Raw genomic sequence first — 24504 nt, forward strand, 5'->3', positions numbered from 1 at the left:
TTTGGAAATCCTTTACTGAGAACTACTTTAATTTAACCTCCCAGTCTAGCTTGTTCATGTTCACGTGAAAAGGTCATGTATTTTAGCCTCTGTTTATTCTTCGTTTTTGCTGAATATCACGGACTTTTGGTTTCCTTGCTGTCATCATTTTTGAGGAAACCTTTTGCGCTCTGGAATCGAACAGATCAAAAGCTTTCCTTTAAGGTCATTGTGAAGCAACTCGAACAGATTTCGTATTTCTTACAATCTCTTTTCTGGAAGAGCATTTTCGTGATAGTAAGTGAAGTTGTGTGAACCTTCCGTATCTCTGTTAGAGGTCTAATAATAGCACCATCTACTTTCACTTTTCAGAAGGGTCCAGACTCTCAGTCTCCACAAAGTTACATTCTTAAGCAGGCACATCAGCAACCTCCCCATTCCCTGTGCTGTACAGCTTCCTTTGTTCTCATCTGGTTGTCTGTCAGTCACCTTGTTTATCTGCTTGGAGTGTCTGGGGAGAGCCCCAGTGCCAGTGATGCACAGGTGCTGTTTCTGGGCCTGGGCCAGCAGAAGATGGAAGTAGTCGGTTAAGACTTTCTTTCCTAAGACCCCCCTTCCTTTTCCTCCTCTGTTCTCTGTTCAGCAAATATTTGTTGAGTGCCTGTTATGGGCCATGTACTGTGCTAGGTGCTGGGTCGTCAAAGATGAACAAAACCAGACCTATTCTCATGGACATTTTTTTTTAATGGTCTGTTGCAGGAGAGACACATTAGTCAGTCACTCAAATACAAAATTATGACTGTATCAAGTGTGTGGAGATGTACTCTCGTGGAGATGCCATGAGAACCAGAAATTGGAGGGTTTTTGTGGGAGTCGGAATACTTCATTGAGGAGGTAGTACTTGAAGTAAGATCTGAAGTTTGAGGAGGAGTTAACCTGAAAATTGCAGGAAAGCACATTCTGGGGATGCTGAGCAGAGAGCAGGAGTAAATGCCCTGGTGGGAAGAGCACATCCAGTGGAAAGGTTGGACAGAGGACTGTCTGGTTATTGTGTAGATTTAAAGAGTGCACGTAGGAAAGCTTCTTTGCACAGTTAGATGCAGCCAGTGTCTCTCTGAGGTCCTTCAGCGTGCCAGCCTCCGTGTGGCCCCACACGTTTCATTAGGCATCCGTGTAATTCAAATTTTTGTTTTACTCACTGGCACTTAAAAGTAAGAGTATGTCACATAAACAGTCTGGATTTCCAGCCTCTTTTGAGGAGCTCTCTGGCCCACAGTCCAGCGTAGCGGCTGCCACATCCCTCTGAACGGCGTTCTTTAGACGGGAGGTCTAGGTTGCCACAGGCCTGACTGCTCTTGTCTTCTACATAGCTTTCTTCACTTATTTATAATTCCTTCTTAGGCCCAACTGGCCTTTCAGTTTGAAATCCCTGCTCTAAATAAAGGCAGTGCAGAGCTAGCTTGTTAAAGGAAAGTTAATCAGTTGGAAACACTACAAATTTAAGACTTGGAAGTCAGTCCTCACTTTGAATTTCAGTTCTTCCACTCACTCTGCCACTAATGAAGTTGAGAACGTTATTTAACTTTTCTATAAGTAGTCCTGTTTTTATTCTGTAATAAAGATCATAGAATTTGCACCATAGAACTATTGATGAATAAAAGAGACACTGTAAAATGCTTAGCAATTTCTTCCTTCTCCCTTAGAAGGGACTCAACAAATAAATGGCTACTATTATTATGAATTTATAATTTGATGTGCAATCTCAATTTGACTTATATGTAAATGTAGGCAACTAATACCTTCAGTGATGTATTAATATTACATGTTTAATGATAACAATTTTCACTCAAAACTATGAGGACCAGTTTATTTAAATGTTAGGAGAACCCTTTTCCTCTCCAGTACCTGGGATATTTTTACTGTAGCTGTGTATGTTTATCTTGTAGTAAAGTTCTTTATCCTTTGAGAGAAAATTGCTGCAAAGAAGTTATCATGTTAAATGTGTGACAGCTTAACTACATTAGGCTTTTCCATTTACCCGTTAGAGCTCATGTATAGAAAGAAATTTATTTAGATTTAAATTATTTACTTGGATCCAAAAAAGTATATAAAGTGTTGAGATTTTAATATGTAGTCACAGAATTATAACTAGAAGTATTACTTTTATAATTTATAATTTTCTGCATTCTGCACTTAGATTGGCATATTACTTTGCTTGAGAATATTATGTTACATTTGAAAGATTTTCGGAACTTGTTGGCTCCCTTCAGTTTCAGGGAGCCAGGGTGGTTCTGTCCTCTGTTAGCCTGAGCGATGATGTGAAGCTGTACTTCCTAAACAAAACAAAACATCAGATGCTTTTTCTCAGTAACCCATCTATGTCTTAAGCTTTTGAAAGTTAATTTTGTACATTTACTACCTGTTACATGAATACTTAAGTGTTAACATATTAGTATTTTGTGCATTGCTTATTTTTTAGTTAAATCTGCATTTTCATAACTGTTCTTAGTTTTCATCACGAAATTGAACAGTGTTTTTTCTCTGTACTCAGGGCTTCCCTTGTATCCCTTTATGGTGGTCTTCCCCTAGTGATTTTTCCAGTTTTTTTGTTTAGGTTTTTTTTTTTTTTTTGAGAGTGATGTGCTTGTTATAGGTTTGGAGCATAGCTAGATATAAGGGAGATAGAAGAAGACTTCTGTTATGTTAAAATTTCTTTCTCTGTTGTAGCAAATTAGGCATCAGTTTTCTTATCTGAAAAATGATATTATAGTAACTTAATCTGGGATTTCTTCAAGGTTTTAAATGTGTTCAGGTGTACCTTGTTTAGCATTGTTCCTTTCATTGGTGTTTGATTGTAGCATTGAATTAGTTGTAGTTATCACAGAAATATTTATAATATTATGTATATTTTATAAACTTTTTATACTGAATAATACAGAAGGAACTGCTCCCCCCACTTTAGTTAGGTGGGTGGATATATGGATTGAACACTTATTTAGATGGGTGGGTATTAATCTCTTTACATTGATGCATTCTTAAGGGTATTAAAATCTCATTTTACCTTAATATTTTGTCAGCATAGTCAGCATTTTGATGCTAATATACTTAGAAAAAATGAATAATAATAATACAGAAAATATTACTGTCAGGGAATTTTAATGCCTATAAAGTAAAAGTTATTTTTATAATATTGCTTTTTTACACTGTTGCTTTCAGTTTATGTATCTTGTTGAGATTCATTGAAAATCTATTGAACAATGAATGGTACTTTTGGTGTAAGCCTATATAGTTAAACTCCATTAATTTAGCTTTGCATTCCATTAAAGAGTAATTATTGGTTTATTCAAAATGTAGCAGAGATTTTAATAATGTCTGTAACATACCTTTAAAATTAAAAATATTCTACCAGTGACCATATAGTTAATGCCATGATCACAAAATTCCCAAGACTTACTTATTAATTTTTTTCCTGAGACTTATTTTTGAAAGAAGCATAGACAAAACTATTCTTGGCATACATGTTAGAATAATTTAGAAACCAGTGCATAATTTTAAATAATAATGTTAACATCACTTTGTTTCAAAGTGATTTTCTCTGTTCAGGAGAAAACAGAAACCAGTTTGGAAATATTATGGTATTTTGTTCATATGAAAATTTATGCTATGAGATTTCAGTGTGATTGTATAAATTCTTTTCATTGTAGTTCCCTATATAATGCTACAGTTATATATGAATCAGATATTCCCAAAAGCAAACTTCGAATTTTCCTTAAATTTAATATTCTCTCTTGGACGTACTACACTGTAGCCTTTTATTCTAATTTCTTTTTATCTTCATCACTACATATTTATTTAATCTATTCAGTTTTAATGAAATTCGTGTATTATTGAACATATTTCATCAATTTTAAATTCTAACTCAGTATATTTTTAGACTACTATTTTTTAACATAAACATGATTACATTTTATATATTTTTCTTCATTAATTTGAGGGAAGAATTAATACTTAATACTTAAAGTTCATGACATGATTTGAATCAGTTCATTCAAATGAAAAAAACCCTAGTGTATTAACAACTGGTTAATACTGTCATTGGGTGTTTATATATTTTCTTCATGGGTACTTGTCTGTTGGCTGGCTGAGTTTTAGTTTGCTGTATTAATTTCTAGGTCTTCATAAATTGATTTAAATCTTCAGTAAATTTCTAATCTTTTGTATAAATTTTATATTCAGATTTTATCTTCTTAGTGTCTCAGTATTTTTCTCTTCCTAGTTATTGGATAGTCAGCATCCCTTAGTCTCCCCTCTGTCCCATATCCTACCAGCCTCATTTGATCTTTAATTCTAAGTTTTGGTTTCTTTTCCAGGTCTGTTTCTTGGTGGATGTTTCTTATAATGTTATTCTTGTTTTTCCTGCTTCTCATGTTCCTCTGTGAGTGACTGTTCAAATGTTTATTTTAAATATCTGTTTTTTTTAAACTGGATTAGTTGCTTCTGGCCTGGACAAATCTTACTATTTAAAAACTAAGTTCTTGTTTGAAATTTCAGAATGGTGCTTTGCTGTAATAAGTTGAAGACATATTCATTTGAAATGCCAAGGAACTGAGCTTTTTAAAACTTTTATTTTTGTTTTAATTGGAGACAGAAGTCATGCCGTAGAACTCAGGTAGCTGTCTTGTGGTTGAAGTCGTATTTTATGTTGTCTTTGAAAAAGCATTTGTTCCTTAACATTTAGGTTTTTGCAGAAGTATATAAGGTCAAACACAAAATTATTTCAAAATCAAGTCAGCATAACATTTTTACAAATTACCATTAAAGTCAAAGAGTTGATTCCTAGGATAGTAGATTTTATAAAAACACGCTTCACTGTGACACACTGGTCATACTACATTTATAGTTTACAGTGGAACCCTCTTGCAGATCACTGAAGACCAATCCATAGTCATACAGTCTGGTTCTAAGTACCTGAAGAATTTGCAGCACCATCTTTGTTACGTAACAGATCAAAGCATCACTCACTGCTGGTGGTAAGGAGCAGGGTGGATTCGACTGCCTGGCAAAGATCAGTTTTGTGGATCCCAAGTTGCCTAATAGAGTGGCGTTTCCAGAGAGAGGCTGAGGAACTGGGTAGTATTAGTGCTCTGGGAGAGACCGATCTGTTGCTTGGGCTTACGGAAGAGTAGTATTTGAGGTGCCAAATGCTGATTTATTAATTTACAAGGAGGAATATAACTGCCCTGGGCACTGGGCACTGAGTTATTCTGTCCAGCACATACATGTTCTCCCTGTAGAGAAGCTACTTGGAAAATCACAGTGTTAATAATATGCTTGCATAATGAGCACATACTGAATTATACCTTCTAAACACTTAATGGTATTAGAGGAATGGTATTAATGAAATACCAGCTTGAGAGTTGCATCTCTTCAGTAAAAGAAGACCCGTTGCAAGGCCAGGGAGCCTTCAGCTTCGGTCACTGCTTAGGCAGGCTTTGCCATTGTGATTTCTCTTCCTTTTGGTGTGTCTGACTCATCTATCCAAGTGAGTATGATGTAGTTCTTTAGATTACTGATTCAGCTTTAGGACTAACATCTCATTCTGTTTAGTTTGATTTATTTAAAAAGTGTTAAAAGACGTTTGCATGATGGCTATTGCCTGTGTACTGTAGTTAAAACTATTATTTCTGTTTATCTTAGGAAATGCAGGAATATTAAATGAAAATTATTACTGATGTATTTGGATTTCAGACTAACAGCAGTGAGAAAATAAGATGTATTTCTTAGTACCGAAGGAATTAAATTTTTATTGGTAAAACTTTGCACTATCAAGAACTTCCTGTTAGCTAAAGATATAACTTACTTTTTTTCCTAAACCATTGCTATTTCTAATGCCAGTTTGTGCTAGTTTGATCAAAAACTAATTTTCTAGGCCTGCCAATTGATACAATGAGAGTAGGTTATTTTTTCTTTGAATTGAGTGCCATTATATAGGTGGTGCCCACTCACAGGATGGGAACAATGCCGGAGCAAGTGTTCGTGATGCCTGTGTCTTCCCTGCACACAGTGGGGGAAGAAAGAGGAAATCCCTTAGGTAGCTTACACCCTCATCAGGTTAGGTGACTTGGTCTAGTACATCATCAGCCTGGAGAAAGGAGCACTTATTTTTTTTTTTTCCAACAAACAGTGCCCCTTTGCAATCTTTTTCCCTCTTAGGGGCTCTTTTGCAAGGCGGTTACCAAATGCTCCCCTCCCACCCCTGCCAGGGTTTTTTCTTAGTTATGGAAACTTTCAAACATAAATATAATTAGAGAAAATAGTGTATGGTTTTTTATCTACTCATCACAGAGACTCTATAATTATTTTTTAAACACTTTTTCTTTAGCTGTTCCCTGGAGTATTGTAAAGCAAAACCCAGATGCTAACATTTTCTTCTTACGTACTTTGCGCTTCTTAAAAAAAATGGGCCTTTTTTAAGAAAACCTAGTGACAGAAGCATTATCACATATAACAAAATAAGTAATAATTTGTAGGTATCACCTAATACCCAGTTCATTTTCCAGTTTCCTTGGTTTTTCTGCAAAATCTCTTTTTGTAGTTCACTTGTTGCAAATAGGACCCAAACATGCACCAACGGTTGCATTTAGTTGATAGACTTACATTTCTTTTATTCTAGATAAGATGTTCTTTTTTTTTTGTGCCATAGACCCACTTAGTAGAATCCTTTGAGTTCTCTCTCTGTATAGTGTTTCAGTGCATGAAATAAAATACATAAGGTAACAAAGAAAACCAGTTATATTGAAATAAAATTATAAAGATATTTAAGAAATACAAATTTATGACATGGTGCTTTGTGCTGCTTTTACTAATGCATTATATAACAAGATCCAGTGACAAATCTAGTAAGTGCCAGAATTTTTAAGTATGAACATATACAATATTTCAGGATATCTGTAAGAGTTGTAATGTGATATGAAAGTACTTGATTTCCATTGGTGACAGAGTCACAACCGCTGTTAATAGTAGTGTGGTTTGTTGCCTACATTCATGAAAGAAGGAAATGTCAACTTCTGTTAGAGGTTGGTGAAAATTATGAATTTTTTTCGCATCCAAATTGAGGGACCTTCTGAATTCTATCCATAACCCTCTGCTCTAGAGTAAAGTTGCTAAGAAAGGCCTTCCTGGCTTCGGTTCTGCTTCACTGGCTTTTTTTCTGTTTTTTCTATGAACTTGTCAAGTTCTTCTCAGCCTTCTGGCCTTTGTGTTTGTTTGAAGTTCTGTTTGCCTGGATCATTCTTCCTCTTGCTCTGAGCAAGACTGGCTTTTCAAAATGCAGATCTCAGTTTAAAGGCCACTTTTCCAGCACGACCTCCCTGTTTTTTTTCTTCTCGTATTCCTGTTTGTTTGTTTACATTGACGATTTTCTTTGAATATGAGGATCTGAAGGTAGGTACCACATCTTTCTTTCCCTCCACCATATCCCCAGGGCTGAGAACAGAGTACTGGGCCATAAATGTTGCTTGAAAAGTAGTTATTGAATGAATGTTTCTTAAGCTCATATTACACATATAATTTTAGTTACCATCCATTCTTTCATATGCTTGTAGAGTAGTTAAACTTTATTATTATTGATGCTTTGCAGTACATAGTCCCTCAGTGCCACTAGACAGTCCTTTTATACGTTATTTTAGAGGGTCTTTATTTTGTTATCCTTGGTGAATCAGGTTCTTATACAGTGTTTACTTTCTTGGTAAATGGTGCCGCATCCCCTCAGTACCCCCGCCAGGATCTTAGGCCACTTACCCCCTCTCCCTCACCTCCAGAATCCACACATCTTGAAGACCTTTCTTCCTGACCTCTCTGGAATTCCTTATCTCCACGTCACTACCATCCTTCCTGGCCCAACCGTTTTTGTGTCTTCCCTGGACTAAGCAGCAGTCTCACAGTTGGTCTTCTGTCACTCATGTGTCTCTTCGGTCTGTCCTCATGTTCCAGCCAGTGTGCTTCAGACACTTAAGAAGATCGGAGCTATTATGCATGAGCTAGCCTCAGTGTTGTTTTTTTTTTCTTCCAAATGCTGCTGTATCATCAATGGCGTTCCATTACTCTTAGGATTGAAAACTATAATTCTTAATACGTACTACAAAGTCTTCGTGTCATTTTGCCTGTCCCTATCTTTAATTTTACCTTTCTGGCATCAACTTCTAACAATCTTCCTCTTTTATTTTTGTGCCATAGTTTACTCCAACCTCAGGGCCATTGTACCTGTTATTCACTCTTCTGGGGATTGTTCCGTTTGCCTGATTAACATCTAGTTATCTCTTAGATGTTAACATAAACATTTTCTCAGAAAAGACTTCTCTGACCCTGGGCAACACAGATGAGATCAGATCCCCTGTTACATGCTTGCAGAGCACTGTGTCTTTCCTTCCTGACAGATGGCACAGTTGTCCTTTCCGTTTATTTGTATGTAGATCTGATATATGGCCTTCTCCGTCGAAGGAGTATTAACTCAACAGCTTAATGATTATTTTTATTTATCGGGGTATCTACAGCTCATGTCTTAATGCCTAGGCTCTCAGGAAATAATTATCAAGTGAATGGACTTTTAGATGTTTTCTTCAACTCTGAGGAGGACTGGACTCAAGAATTTCAATCGGCCTAATATTAGAGCTGTAGAATTTAGCATGGTAAATCTGATCTGTTTGTGCAGTTTCATCTGTACTGAATTTGTTTTGAGGAAAATTGATACTTCTTGAGCTTTAGCACCATACTCCTTGCTTAGAAATGTCCTGTGATATGAGGGGCCTTAAAGTTTGTGCAGCAGGTTTGAGGGGACAGATAGTTACAGGGGCTAACAAGAGGAGGAAGTAGCAAGGATGACTCATGATATTTTGATGTGGCCACTGACTGGATACAGTCATTCACTGAGACAGGAAGGGATGAAAAATTACTCAATTTGGAGGTGAGAGGAGATAACTGGGTTTAAATATACTGTTAAATACGTGTACTTAAAGACACTCAGATACTTTAAACTTGGGGGTATATGCTTGTGGACTTTGATTAAGAACTTTATTTTATTTTTTGTAAAAAATTACTTTACTGGTCTTGTTTTGTCCAGCTATAAGCTTTCTCTTTTCAGTGTAGAGGAGTCATTCATTCTCTTCCGTCTCTTACATAAATATACCAGGAAGACATTTGTAGCTTTGTTATTTTTTTAAACCTTATCAGGAGACGAAGAGATGTCTGATGAAGGAATATAGTTTTAAATAGCAAATGTGAAGGTGTGGTTCTGTCTTCTGTCCACTAATTTCTAAGCTTCGATGGCACCAGGCTCAAGCAGCCCTTGGTGTGGTCACTTCCGAGACATGTTGACTCTGTCTCATGGCGGTGTGACTTGAGAAGCAAAACCCTCAAACCCTGTTTTCCTGGCCCCTCCTTAGTAATAAGGTATCTATAGCAACATAGCCTCGGCTGTATTATATGTACAAAAACTGCTTTGTAGTCTTGGAAGGCATGGCCATGGATACAGATTATGAACAGCTCCAAAATTTTCAGCCTGTTTTCTTTAACAGAGAAGTTGTTCTTGGATCCCTTTACACTCCTCATTTGCTCAGGTGGCAAAGCACATGGAGGGCATGGTCATACAGAGCACTGTGGAGTCATCACAGGACCTAAGAACAACTTTATTACTGCAGAATTTGCAGTAGTAGGTTTTCTGTCACTTAGGGTTCTTTGGTTACAGGCAAAAATTGACTAACTGAAGTGATAACAAACCAAAAAAGTATCAGAATGTTATGGGTGAGTTCATAAAATTAAAGAACCAAATGGTAGAAGGGACAGGAACCCATAGCAGCTCTGGGGATTTAGGCAGCAAGAATGAATGGGTAATTTCTGCAGGGTGCTGAAGGTCAAACGAATTAGCTCCAGCCATTTTCTTTGCGAAGGGTTGTGTTCCTCAGTGCGTGTTTGTTTCTGTCAGGATTCAGATTGCTAAAAGACAGGGTCTCTGATTGTCTTAGCTCGGCTAGTGCGTGGTGGTGTACCTTGATGGAAAGTTTTCCTAGAACTTTCTTATTTGAGGGTGGAGTAGCTTCCCAAAGAAAATCTGCCAGCACGTTAGAAGATTCTCATTGCTGTTTGAATCTCGTGCTAATTCTTTTTGTTGTCTGGGTTTGAATGTATGTTTTTAATTGCATTTTAGTTATGACACTGAAGCCAATAACCCTGTTAGTTTTATTATATTGTATAAATTAGTATCTTTTAATCATTTAATTAAAAATTCATATAATCATGAATTTAAGATGAAATGTTAAGCTTTCTGTTATTTAATTTTTATTTTTTGTGATCATGTTAATTTCTTTTTTTTTTTAAGTGTTTAGGATACTGTTTAAAGTGAAATTCAGATTTAGAGTCTGTAGGATTCAGGTGGAAGGTGAAATTATTAGGTTAATCAGCAGATGGAGGCAGTTTCTTTCGCCCCAACTGTCCTTCAGCCCAGACGTTTGCTGGTAAAGGAGGGGAAACAGTTCCTATAGATACAGAAATGTTCCCTCTCGGGCAAATGGTATCTTGAAAGTAGTAAGGTTTCTAGTTAGATCCTGCTTGGAAGAGAGTTGGGGGCGGGGGTTTGTGTGTGTGGGTGGAATATGCGGCAACAGGTTTCTTCCTGAAACTCAAGATGCCACCTTTTAGCGTTCAGTGTTCATCACCTGTCTCCTAGGAGTGATGTTCAGTGCTGCACTGATGCTCTGTGAGGTATGTTAGAATGTATGTATACAAGAGATTTTTTTGGCTTCTTACATGTGTGTTAATGTAATAGTCAAATTTTGTAGTTAAGCAGTAAAAACTGAAAACAGACAGAATCAGCTGGTTAAACGGGTTTCACTGCCTCATCACAAACCAGTTGTTGACCGACTCACAGAGTAAATGCAGTGCTGCTTTTATCTATTAAAAGTGATGAAATGGTGCTTCAAAAGAAGCACATTTTACATAATTTCTAAGTGCCACCTGCCTGTTGTTTATAGGTGTGTCTCAATGCCCAAAAGGAGCAAGAGTTAAGCTAGTAATTCTTAGCTTTTCTACGTTTCTGGCCCCCAGACATCACCAGCTGAAAAGGAGGAAAAATGACTGCGGGATCAGATTTCCTCTCCTTTCCCTCTCTTTATTTGTCCAACACCCAGTGTCCCTCTGGTGCGCAGAAGTGGTCATGAAGCCCTGAACATCCTAGCAAAAGGGAAAGAGTAGGCATAGAATAGGAGAATAGAAGACAGGCCATTTCTGCTTAGTGTTTTGGACCTTCTGGCAGGTGTCACGTGTGAAATAGAAAACAGAACATAGCATGATGGTTAAGTCTTTGAAGAGAAACCCCGCTGCTTTGCTAGCTGTGTGATCTTAGGTATTTAACCCCTTCTAGGAGTCTTTCTCTCCTTAGTGTTAATTATAAAGATTACATGAGATCATGTATGTAAAGTGCTTGAACACAGTACATGCTCAGTCAGTAAGCAGTTCCTGCTGCCATTGTTAATATTTTTATAGGGGTTTTGGTAATAGCTATTAATAAGATTCCAGTTGATAGTATGTGGTTATATGTATATTAAGAGGTGAGAAATTTAAATTATTTACTTGAATTAGAATTTGATCACCTATGTTCTTGATCAAAATAAACTAGTGCAAGTATAGAAAATTTTGGTATTTTTAGCTTCCAAAATATCTATTAGCACTATGAACATAAAGATTGCATAGTTATTCCTATAATTTTTTCTCAGACCAAATGCAGTGCTGTCATTTAAAATTATATTTTTGTGTATAATAAAAATTACATAGTCCTGGGCATAAATAAGGTACAACTAATATTTGGTGAGATGTTTAAATATCATATTTTTAAATACCATAGTATGAAAATTCATATTTTGCTGAAGAAATAGCTTGCATGTTAAGAGTGGAAGGTCAAAAATAAATGAATAATAGAATATTTATTTTAAACTAAGGATTTTTGGTAGTACTGTAAAACTTTACTGTTTGATCCAGTGCTCTTTGAGAACTCAGAGTGTCATCAGATTACTATCAGTTTTCAGGATAGTATTATCATGGATATAGAAATGACTGTAAATGGATGCCTGAGATTGAAATTTAGTTTTCTGTTAGGAATTCTGTTTTTTGTAAGTCATCTTTTTAAACTTGAATTTTTCTGGAAGAAAAATACTATCTTTAAAGATACTGCACTATAATAATAATTTTGACAAATAGTGTTTGAATTCTGTTTGAGTACATACCTGTGCATGCACACATGCATATACATACACTTAAAAAAAAAACTTCTAAAGTATTAATGAGGGAATTACCCTGTATTGAGGGAAGAATTTCTTTTGTTTTTCATCAAACTTACTTATCTAATTTGGTATTATCCTCTTACATGTGTAGTAATTTTGATATTTAGTAATTTTAGTCTTTTTGTAATCATGCAGAATAAATTAAGTGAAAAACAGACTTAACCAAGATCTGAGGGGTAATATGGCTCAGCTTTCAGAATTATTCTATGTAGAGTAGAACACTTAGGCTACTGAATTGGAAATGAGAGATAAGTTGATTATAAATAGAATCCAACACATTAAATAACAAGTACTGAAGCATTTTCTCTGATTCTGAACTTTAACATATTACAGTTCTGTTTTGAGGCATTATCTCTTCAGAATGGAATAAAGGATAACAGTGATTGTTATGAGAATTAGGATAAGTAACACCCAAATTAAGATTAATAAATTTATATACTTGTATGAAATAAAAACACTTGTTTTAATATTAATGGGTTAGTATTTCTTGATTTTAAAATTTGTAATGGAACCAAATGAAATTACTGTGAAATATTTGGACTATAACACTCAATAAAGGGTTTTTTAAACTTTTTTTATTAAAAACTTGATAAAAGTGCATTGTATACATTGTTCATCCTAGAATCAAATGTTCATCAAACATTTGTAGTTTTCCCCCATCCCCCCAGAAAGTTTTTAATTGGTGATGCAGAATATTTGTCATCCACCAAATTAAAAACTGCAGGTTTGTAAACTTGGCACTCAGAGAAGGAAGTAGGTGCCATACAGTGATTAAGTATTGGCATGTGTACACCTGCTGTCAGGAAATAAACTTCCCATATGTTGCAGTTTGGCAGACATGCATCTTAAAAATGTATTGAATGAAACTGTTGCTGCACTCTTTATCCTTCGTATTTTTTCAACAGTACATTCTCTTTGTGCCTGTAAGTAATCACTTTTGCTTCAGTCAGAAGGAAATGATATATATTTTTTCAGATATGCTTGAAGTTAAGTGGTGGTGTTCCTTGAGAGTGCAGCAACTGGCAAATTGAGTAAATCATTGAAGTACTAACTTGGCCCTTAACACCAATGAGGAAACAAACTTTCTATTTTGAAACATTTAATTTTTTTTATAAAAACTTGAGCCTGAGACACATTGATTTTTCACATTTTATCACATCATGTCAAAATCATTTCTCCCACTGTATGTGAGTATTAATAAAAGAAAATGAGTATCTCGGTTGTTTTTAAAAAGTGAATACTTAGATGAGAGATGCACTGATGAAATTTCTGAACTTTATAAATATGTTTATGGAATAACTCAACTAAATCTTATTGCATGGATTATGATTTTTAGAACCCTAGAATAGGTCAGAAAATTTGTCCTTCGCACAATTATAAAGTTTCCTTAAAACTGACAGTAATGTTTTATTTACATTTAATTATATATCGAAGTGAAAAACTGAATCTAAAATGATGGGTGTTTTGACTGTCTCCATTTCTTAATTTAAAATTTATATGGAAAATATATGTGAACACATCTTCTTGGCCCCTAACAAAAGACTTGATTCACTGACATATGCATGCCTGTTATTGCATGTTAATACATAGAATCCCCTTATGTGGATTTTTAATAGATTCTTTTGGGTTGCCTTTCTGTTATATAATGTTGTATTTTTAAGAATTACCTTCTTCAGAAATTAAAAAAAATGTTTTTGGATTCCTTTATGTGATGACTTTTTAACTAAAGCTTGTCCTATGGATGTAATCAGTTTTAACTATACATGCTTTTAGCAATATTTTACAGACTGCACATTTGAAAAAAAAAAGTTGTCTTTTCTAATGTAGTTTACGGTGGCGATACCTGCCTGCCTTTTCTTTTGCTGCGTTGGCACAAGCATTGTGCTTATTTTGTTGTAAATGGTTCCAGTATTTTATCAGTTCACTAGGCTGGAACTGATGAGAGGTAATTAGGTGGCTGTATTTACAGCTTGAATAAGAAACTCGCCAGTGATTGAATACAAACTCATTGGGAGGGGGCACAGGATCAATTCTCAACTTGGCAAGGCAGATCCCTACATATACATCTTCCAAGTGCAAACGACGGATACTTAAAGAAACTTTAAATATCTTCTCTGCCAGATCTCCAGAAAAAACATAACCAGTCCCGGAACAGAAGACAGGATAGCGCTCACTCGGGTAGAGGTCTGGTGGCATGTACCACTTGCTGTCTTTGTTTCGATTGGGTGCGTATCCTCTCATTAGGTAACCGGTGAAATAGTTATGTCTAGGAGGCAGGTCTGGCTTCAGTAACTTATGTATTAAATATTCAGTGTTGACAAACATGTCACTGTCAGTTTTCATAACATATGGAATATGTGGACAGTATGTTGCCACCCAGTTCATGCCCATTAGTGTTTTAATGGTCAAATTATAGTATGTATCTAAATATTCTTGTTGAATGATATCATGGTATTGTCTGCTTTCTTCCAGTATTGCACGTTGAATGTAGCCATTTAACTTAATACTTACACCCAGCAAAAAAATTCGTGTGATTTGGATTCCAGGTGCTAGACTTTCATTGCCCCAAGTTTGCCGAATAGCTCTTCGCGCTTCTGTTTGTCCAGGCTCTGCTGCTATTAGTAGTATTAAAAAAGGGCTTTTCTCTTGGCATTTTTCAGGTTCATTGATAATGTATTTGAAATGGTAAGAATTTGAATGTCCAGTACCTTTTTCATTGTAAATACTTCCATTGGCACTAAGTGTATTCTCCAGCCCTGTAACTCCTTGTGGTGACAGGTCTGTGTTATTGGAGTTAGTTGCTGTTTGAGGCCTCAGAGTCTGAGGGACTGTTTCTTTCCAAATGTTCCGAAGAGAGCTGTGGTTTGTCTCACTTTTTGTAGAACGAAATCCACGGAAAGTGTATGTCACAGGGTTTTCTTTGAATCCAGCTCTGCCTGGCAGCCAGTCATGATGACTGAAAAATAAAAACATAGCGAAAAGAAACACTAGAGCAAGTACACCAATAAGATGGGTGCGGAACAGAGACCTCTTGGCATTCCAGCTCATCTTTGCAAAGCAGCAGTGTCTTCTCCTCCACTGAAGCATGTTGTAAATATCCAGTAATGGGATGTGAGAGATCGGCGGCTGAAAATGTGTTCTTCTCAATCAGTGTTATTCTTTGGTAGTCATTTTCTAATTCAGTCACATCGTCTCTCTCGCAGTCATTCTGTAAAGATGAAGCATAAAAGTTTACAAAATGCTCAATATTACAGAACTGCCTGAAAGAGACTTTGGATGCTAATAAAATTAGGGTAAATGGGAATTTTTAAGCTGTGAAAATATAACCCGGGAACAAAGTTTGCGATTTGTCTTCCCTTGGCAACATAACATCCTGAGAGCAGGAATAATTTCTTTAAAAATAGACCTTGGGAGCACAGTGAGCACTTTAGAGAGAGGTGATGGATTGATTTTCTTCCACTTATTTCATCATCTCAGTAGCTCTGGTCATTTGTACCTCTGACTTACGTTAAAGATTAAAAGTTGTATGCATGTAGAAGAGAAAAACGTTACTGGATTATTGAGAAGAGGCCATGTAAGAAGGCCTGAGAGCAGATAGAAAATTTATTGGCATTAAGTAAAATTGATTTGACAAACCATTGGTGGTATGGTGCACAGCGAGCAGCCTTTTATTATAAAATGGTCATGTATCAGTTGTGGGACAGACGGTGCAAGGTTGATTATGGCAGAGTTCTGTTAGTCACAGAACACTGCTTGGCATGTTTCCATTGGCCCCTACTGTGTTGAGAAAGTCAATGAGAAGATGCACCTGTCAAAATTAATTTTCAGGGTTCAGTAACTTCAGTGCAGGATTTTAAGACAGTAATAAATGATGAACATTTTCAAGTACCCTTTTCTAATTTTAACCTTCCACTTCAAATATGAGGTATTCATGAGATCATTGTCCTTGCTTAGACTTAAGATTGATTTATAAAATACAGCAGCTGATTGTCTTTAATTATCTGTGGCCTTCAGAGTCCTATCATATCTCTCAGTTGAATCTCCATGTTAGAATTAAACAAAGAACTACTCTGAACAGTCTTTTCAGATTTCTTACAAAATATAGACAATAGGTGCTATTATATCCTACTGTTTAAAATTTCACAAAATGTATTTTAGAAGATTTTTGAGTTATGCTGTGTTCTAAATGTGCATGTGGAGAATTTACTACATTTTTAGGACTGATGCTAGCATGACATGTAGAGCCCTAGGTTTAGGAAAATTATGAAATGTCAGTATGGGAGGTTCATGATGCCCATATTAAGAACTGATCTTTGAATGAGTTTTTTCAGTGCATAGCACAGATGTGTTAACGGTTTTCAGTTCTTAGTTTTTCTGGATCAAGGCATGGGAGTAGAGGATGGGTAAGGAGCTATAGCTTGAATTCTATTAAAAGAGGAAAGAAGAACTTTGAGAACAGGACTAATGTGTATTTTTAATTTTTTCAACTTATTGTGACAATTGTTTCTTTAAGTAAAAGAAAACTAGTAAATTAAAAAATTTATTGTAGGAGCATTGGTTTATTTGGAATTATAATATATACATATATATGTATGTATTTATTTAGCCTGTGATATTGAGAGGTTTATGGTTAATACCTGATTTGCTTAACCTTGATATGAAATTTTATTATTTTGGGGAAATCATGGAAGTCCTCATACAATTGAATAATTATAGAGTAAAATTCACTCACATGAAGTATTTTGAAAATATTGATTGAAAGTGTTAGACATACGTATGAATGAAAGTACTACTATTCTAGTAAGAGCCACTAGGAGGAGCAAGTAGTTGGGAATTTGAACACATTTCTGAAGAGTAATATCACAGGCGCCAGCTTTTGATAATTTGTAGTATCTGAAATTATGCAGTAGTTACAGAAGTTACGGTTATTTCTTCAATGTAAGAAAATATTTGATCTTTTTGTGAGATATTAGCAGTTATTTCTTTTTAAGTTTGGGTGTTTTAAAAACAGAATCTGGTTTGTTATTTATTAGGTGTATTTACATGAATTTTAACTTCACATTACTCTAATGAAGGCCAAGGCCATTCACTGTACCAGTAAAACATAGTTCTGTTGTGAGCTAAGTTGAAAATAATAGAGCTAAGTGTTCTGATTTAGAAACTCTTTCTCCTCATACTTGTAAATAGTTGGCCCTTCTGTTTAGATGAGGAAACTCTTTCTGAGCTTTTATTTTCAAATAAAATAGTTGAGAAATAGTAATAATTCCTCCCCCACCTCATAAAAGAAGCCAGTAGATATAAAGGGTTATGTGTAAATTGAAAAGAAACAGAAGTTGCTTTTTAAATTTATTTGATAATCTATTTTAAACATTCCAAAGCTACGTTAAGTATTATCAGCTTTCTGTTGGTATAAGAATGCTTGGAATCTGGTTGAACTCTAATCATTTTAGAGCTTTTAAAAGTATAAATTTGATACTTTAAGAAGCAATAAACATAAGGTCAGATGTTTGAATGAGTTTTTCAATAAAGGACTGAAAAAAATGAAGGTAAATATCATATTGGTAAATTGTATTTTTATGAAAACATTATACCCAAAATGATGTCTTTAAAGTATTTCAGTGTTACAGAAAGCAGCAAATTATTATGTATTGTTATTTAGCATAAACATGTAGTTTATGGTCCTATATGATTTTGTAGTAATACGTGACAGAGATGCATCTTAATTTAAATTTATGATACTTGTATGTTTGTAAATATTAAGTTGCTCATGCTTGAAATCCAGATGTACTCATTTGTTCATCTCCCATTGGTAAATGGTGGTACATGTCTAGCTTAAATTCTTTATTAAAAATTTCTCAAGTATTTATCATAATTTTTCTGTTAAAGGAAAGTAAAATTAAAGTAACTGTTCCTCCTTTTATTAAATGATAAAATTATTCTCCAGTTACTGCCTGTTGTACTTTAATTCTTAAGTGGGAACAAGACAAGAAAGTTAAAATATTTTGGCATTTTAAATAGTTTTACAGCTGAAAGTTGTTAATTTGTTAAATATTACCAAGTTATTAATGTGTATTTACATCTTATGGATTGAAGTTCATGGGGAGACTGTGACTGTAAAATATTGTTTCAGTATTTCACACACACATGTACACTTTTATCATTTGGCTTTTAAAAGTGTTGATATCTTTAGTCTCTTGGAACAGTTTTAGGCTTAAGGGGTGCTTGAATAAAAAACTCAACACTCTTGTTTTGAGCTATCTAGCTTATAAAAATGTTTTATTGGCGAGATTGAGTTATTAAGAGGGACTTGAGACTTTTTACAACCACCTTTTTTTTGGCTTAATAACATGATTTCATTCTTTAAGGGAATAAAAATTCATACTGTGAATGAGAGTTGATGTTGAGTTGTAATAATAATAGGGCCTGATAAAATTGTTTGATCTTAATTTTATAAAGAATTGCTTACATATGTCTTAAAATGTTTCTTTTGGTGATTATTAAATAATAGGTTATTGAGTTGTGCTCTGAAATTGAGCAAAAATCAGGATCTTTGATGATCTGTAGGAAATTTTAGAAATTTCTGAGTTCCCTAGCTGTGGGTTTCTATTCTGTGATTGTTGCTAAAACACTTCATTATATTTATTTCTACCCTGCACACACATACTGTGGCAGTAGTTCATTACTGCATATTAATATAGCCTGGAAGCACAGAAGGCACATTTATGTTTAATTTTTTGACCTTGTATTGCTGTTGCATTGATATTTTTATATCAAAGTATTTTCATGTTATGTCTTTGAATTTCACTTTAAAAATGGTCACCAAAAACAGCCTTATGTTTTGATCATGTAGAATCAGTCTGTTGCTTAAAATAAAAGCTCACTGTTTCAGAAGGGGGTAATTTTCCTAACTATTGATATTTCTTTGTTTGAAGTTGTATTCGCGGACACTGTAACAACATGCAAATCTGCTCTGGTGGTGTGCTGTGCATAAACTCACACTGCCTTGTGTGAGCTTATGTGAATGCTTTCCTTTTAGTGTCTTACAGCTTGGTGATATTTAAAATTTGTTGATAGTCTCATAGGTTGTATTTGTTATCTTTATTTACGGAGATGGATATAGGAGGGAAGATTTTACTGAAAGCTGTTACATATTAAGCTTTTGTTTTAAAAGGATTGAAAAAAGCTCTTAATGTTAAGATCATCTTTGATACTATTTAATGTAATTTCACTGCACTGATTCTTGATAGCCATTTTTAAGAGAGCACTTTAGTTTATTGGGTAAGGATTCATTTTGACCTAATTTGATAGAGGATTGCTATGTTTTCTTTAGAGGGCTACAGATTTTTTTTAAGTTTATTAATTTCTCAGAGAATCCTTTGAGCCAATCTTGTTACTGTTTCCCTTTTCTGCAATCCCTAATTGTTCCGAGCTACATATTTACTTGAATAAAGCAGTGGCAGCTTGTCTTCTAAACAATGACAAATTTTAAAATCATATACTTAGAAACCCTTTCATAGTTTCAAGGACAGTGAACTGTATGAACTTGTTTATTAGACATCAGTGCCTCCAGAGCTATAAAAAGGTAACAGACATTTAAATGAATATCACACACAGGATATCGACATACCTTCCTTGGTCAGGCCATTTATGTGGAGAGGATCATGCCCACTGAAAATACTTTTGGCACGCCATCACTTCAGCAAAAAAGATGCTATCGAACATGCGCACATCCCCCAATAGTCTGCCTCCTGCGATTGCTTTTCACCGTGTCCAAAGTGTCCATCTGTCTGCTTGTCTCCGAGTTACCCTCGTTCATATGGGTCCTAGTCTTCTGAGGTTCTTCCTTACTTTCATTTTCTTTCTCTTTCTTTAAACAAAAGAGCTGTAGTTGTTCGTTCTGTTTGGAGCACTGTTGACTCTTCCCGACAGTTGATGCATTGAAGCTTTTTACATCTGCTGTTTTCCTGGCCGGACAATGCAGTGCTGTATTCTCTTCTCAGTATCCATATTTCTAGTAATAACACAGAGCTGCAATGTAAAGCAGCCAGAGCTAGAATGGAGTGCTTCGATTGTATTGGAAGAGAATAGGATTTAACTCTCTTTCGTTGTTGCCTGGCAGCTGCAGGAAGGATTTTGAGCAGTTTTACTGGGGTTTTAGCCTGTAATATGAAATCCACGGCTCCTCAGCTGCTGCACAGGCAGGCAGCAGTTTAAATGTGGGCTTGACAGATGCTCTCCCTCTGACAGAGCAGAATTTAACGTCACTGCTTGGCTGAATCCCACGTGATTGTTTGCATTCATTTTGACTAAAAACCTAAGGTAGGGAGAAGCTCAGAGATTTTGCTTCTTTGTGGTAAATTATATATATAATCAGTGAAAGTATAGTGATGAGTGAATAATAACAAAAATGGAATGATTATGAAATGGTTATAATTTTATTTTTTTCTAACGTATTTTTTTTTTAAACTTTGTGCTCAAGCACAGGCTTTCTAAATGTTTTCAGTGTTAGCTGTTGGTTTTCATATCACATGATTCTATAGGGCATAAGCAATATGAGCTTTTATATATTACTTGGTATAATTTAACCCCTTCTGTGCACTTCTTTCCTTGTTTTTTTTTTCCTCAAACTGCTCTAATTTTACTAATACTAGGTAAGACTCATAGACCGCTTTTAATCTGTAACGCAGATATTCCCTACCCCACCCCTCATTTTCTGAGGTTTATATAAATCAGCTGCCATATATTGCTTTACTGACACACGATGTGATACAGCCCACTTCTCTTTTTCAGTCTTACATGGTTTCTAGTGTTCTTGAAGGCAGCAAAACTTTATTTTTAATAACTTTTTAATGTCAGCATTTATTTTTTATTTAAAATAAAATTTTCTTTAAAATTACATGTATGGTGGGATTCAACAAAATGATGGAGTATATAGAGCACACTTGTATAGGATCTTCTTGGTGGATGATGAGGTTTTACTAATCATATTTACTTGTCCTAATATTTCAGGATGGTTTAGTAACTTGCCATCAAGCAGATTTTTCAGTTAGCACTAGATACTCACTCCAGAATATTTCTTTGTATGGTTATTAATCTCTTGGGTGCACCTTGCTGCTGCTTTCTGTGGAGTACTGGGGCATTGTCTGTTTTGGTTTTTTTTTTAATAGCCTGAATTAACAGTTTTTCCTCTGAGACTTCAGGGATATTAACTCACAGAAATTTATCATTTTGGAACTTAAAGCTGTGTATTTGTAGTCCTATTTTTCACCCCACCTATCTTCCCTAGTAATGTCTTTTATTCCAAATACAGATTTTCATTTTTTCTAATAATAAATTTTTTTTGTCCTCATTATATTTTTTAGTGTAGTTGATGAAATGTGTTTTGTAGTTTTAAGAATCCTTAGACTGTTTTTGCAGAATTGTATGTGATGTTCCTAGAAATGTTAGAAGGAAGATTAAGAGTTTTATAAATAAGAAATCTAAGGCCTAGAGCTTTGACTTTTTCTGGTTAAGTGAGCAAGAGAACTAAAACCCAGTTTTCTTGATATTAGGCCCTAAGTCCACCCATATTACATGCTAACTACTCTTTTTAAAATTAGGTGGCAGAGTAATGCTTAAGTGCCTACTTAAAATAACTTATTTTATAAAAGGTCTAAATGTATTTTAGGAGATCATTATTTATCGGTAATGCCTGATGAAGGATTTGACTATGCAGCTAGCAGCAGCGACCAAATTCATATTGAGTGCTAAGCCTACTTAAGCTTTTATATAAATGACTTTTTTTCATAATAGTTTTATTATTGTAGTACCTGCTTTAAAGATGAGGAACCAGTGTTTGGAGCTGTAAAGTAATTATCCCAAATATCAGATGATTAGTGATGAGAAAGAGTCCAACTAGGAATTAAAGCAAGATCATCTAAGTCCTTATGCTCCGTTCTTAACCATTGTGCTACATGGCACTGTTGGAGAAACTGTGGGAAGTTTTTCCTGTTACTAGGCATAGCATACCCAGAAATCATTCACAGAAGTATAAATGGATATTTATATTTTCACTTTATTTGCTTGTTCAACAGACACATATCGATTAACTGCTCTGTGCCGACATTTGCAGTTAGGCACAGCTTATTAAATGTTACAGATAAAAAGATGGTTTAGATATATTCCCTGCCCTTTCTCCGGAAAGAATAAAACAATTCTTTCTGGCTAATCTTTAACTGGGCTTTTTTTTTTTTTTTATGCCCCACTGGATTTCTTATGGAGCTTAGTTATTAAGAGGACTCCGTAGGGAGCCTGCTGGTTAGGTGTCCCTCGCAGTACTGGGGGGAGCCCCTGACTTCCCAGTGGGATATTAGCCATGCTTGCTATTGGGCAAGTGCTTATTCAGCAGAAGAGACTCCCGAAAACTGATAAAAAGGTACCTGTGTGCTTCATCAGAATTTACCTTTAACTTTTAGATAAACTGCATTCTGTTTCTTAAGTTTAAGTTAGGCTGGTTAGGAACTTTACATAAAGTATAGAAAAGCAGCAGACATGAGATCAAAGTTACTTTAGTGACTTTTTCTAACAACCTGCATGTTTCTAGCTAAGAGAAACTGTAAAAATCTTATGACAGGCAGCCTTGTAGAAGCTTTTCCTTTAGTTTCTTTTAACATCTGAATTCCATGGTTAAGCTGCCTCGGTAAATGTGACAGGTTTCTTTGTCAGACTCAGCAAACTGGCAGTTACTTTGTTAAGTTTTATAGTTATAAATGTGTTGTAATTTTTACTTGCATAGGTCTGCTTTTTAATTTTATATCACATCCGTGGTGGGGCAATAGGTGGATATTACTGAATTATGGACAGAACTGTCCAGGCTGGCTTTAGGGTTTTTCTGGGCATGTCCAGAATAGCTCTCAAGAAGTCAGAATTTAAAGACAGGATTTGCTATGCCCCTACCCCTTAGTTTCTATGGGGTACAGAAATAGTTACTACTTTTTTTATTATGTCATTAATAGTTTTTGAATGATTATTACGTGATTATTCAGGTATAGATTTGTTCAGTATGTAAGAGTAAAGATAAGTAATTTCATGGAATTACACTGTCTATTTGTCTATGTAAATTCAACCAAATGTCCTTGGTAAAAAGAATGAGCGAGAAGGGGGCGTGGAGAGAACATTTCATCATTGGTTGGTGGTTTCCATTCTGATAATGAGCAGATAGCCTTGAGTAATGTGAGAAGGGAGACATGAATCTGGTTTCTCTACGTTGGTCTCTATTCTTGTTTGCATTAGTCTGACCAATTGGCCCCAAAATGCAAGCCATTTATTTCAGCTAGTGCTCACCTATCTTTCTCCAGTGCTGGAGGAAAATCTTAATGTTTTGGATCAGGTGTAGTTTCCAGCGTAATACTCTGAAAAATTCCATTTGACACAGTTGTTTATGTACCGATTTTAGTTTTATTGAACTCAGTCACCAATTTTGCATAGCAGTGTTTGCTTGGAGTTTATTGCTCTTGACTGTTTTGACTTAAAATCAGATGACATCTTTTTCATTACATAAAAGATTTGGATAAATGGGATATTTTTGGCTATTTAACATTAAAAGTTTTCTCTTTTTGAAAAAAAAATTATTGTGTTTATTAAGAATTTGGCATTTTCTTTTGAAGTCAGTAGATTTATGAACCAGTTTTACTTTTCTTCGAACTTACAACGCAGGAATTAGCTGATTGCAAATGAGCAATCTCAGAATGACCACAAGTGTCAGTGTTTGCCTGCTTTATTCTTTTCCTTCAGTTTTCACAGACTTGTTTAGCCATTACTCATAGTGTTTAAGAATTTCTTTCGACTTGAAAGCAGAGCTAAATTTTGTGTCTCTTTCAAAGTTAACTGTAGACATCTTTATCTGTTTTAATTCAGAAAAACACGAATGATACTAAGGGAAACTGTAAGCATCTAAAATCAGCAGTAATTTGGCAAATACTTTAACAGTAAAGACTTACCTCAGAGATGTTGTGGGTTCAATTCTAGACCACTTTAATAAAGCAAACATCTTAATAAAGTGAGTCACATGGATTTTTTGGTTTTCCATTGCGTAGAAAACTTAAGTTTACAGTATACTTTGTGTGATAATAGCATCGTATCTAAAAAAACCAGTGTTCATATCTTAATTAAAAAATGCTAACCATCATCTGACAACGTATGGTTGCCACCAACTCTC

At 35.1% G+C, this 24504-nt stretch overlaps 2 protein-coding genes across 3 annotated transcripts in view; one reads left to right on the forward strand and one right to left on the reverse strand.

The window, feature by feature from the left end:
* The window catches only part of CDC73 (cell division cycle 73), an 81978-nt gene that overhangs the window by 27701 nt on the left and 29773 nt on the right, over positions 1-24504 (forward strand). The window lies entirely within an intron of this gene.
* On the reverse strand, positions 12862-20523 carry B3GALT2 (beta-1,3-galactosyltransferase 2). Its single transcript, XM_006203632.3, has 2 exons — positions 19936-20523; positions 12862-15516 (listed from the first exon to the last, which is right to left on the reverse strand). Exon 2 carries the CDS (start codon positions 15393-15395, stop codon positions 14127-14129), a length of 1269 nt encoding a protein of 422 aa, XP_006203694.1. The 5' UTR covers positions 15396-15516; positions 19936-20523; the 3' UTR covers positions 12862-14126.

Source organism: Vicugna pacos, chromosome 23 (assembly GCF_048564905.1).
Source record: "Vicugna pacos chromosome 23, VicPac4, whole genome shotgun sequence".
NCBI lineage: Eukaryota > Metazoa > Chordata > Mammalia > Artiodactyla > Camelidae > Vicugna > Vicugna pacos.

Excerpts from the sequence above, each read along its gene's own strand:
- B3GALT2 (XM_006203632.3), bottom strand. The coding sequence starts at position 15,395 with ATGCTTCAGTGGAGGAGAAGACACTGCTGCTTTGCAAAGATGAGCTGG.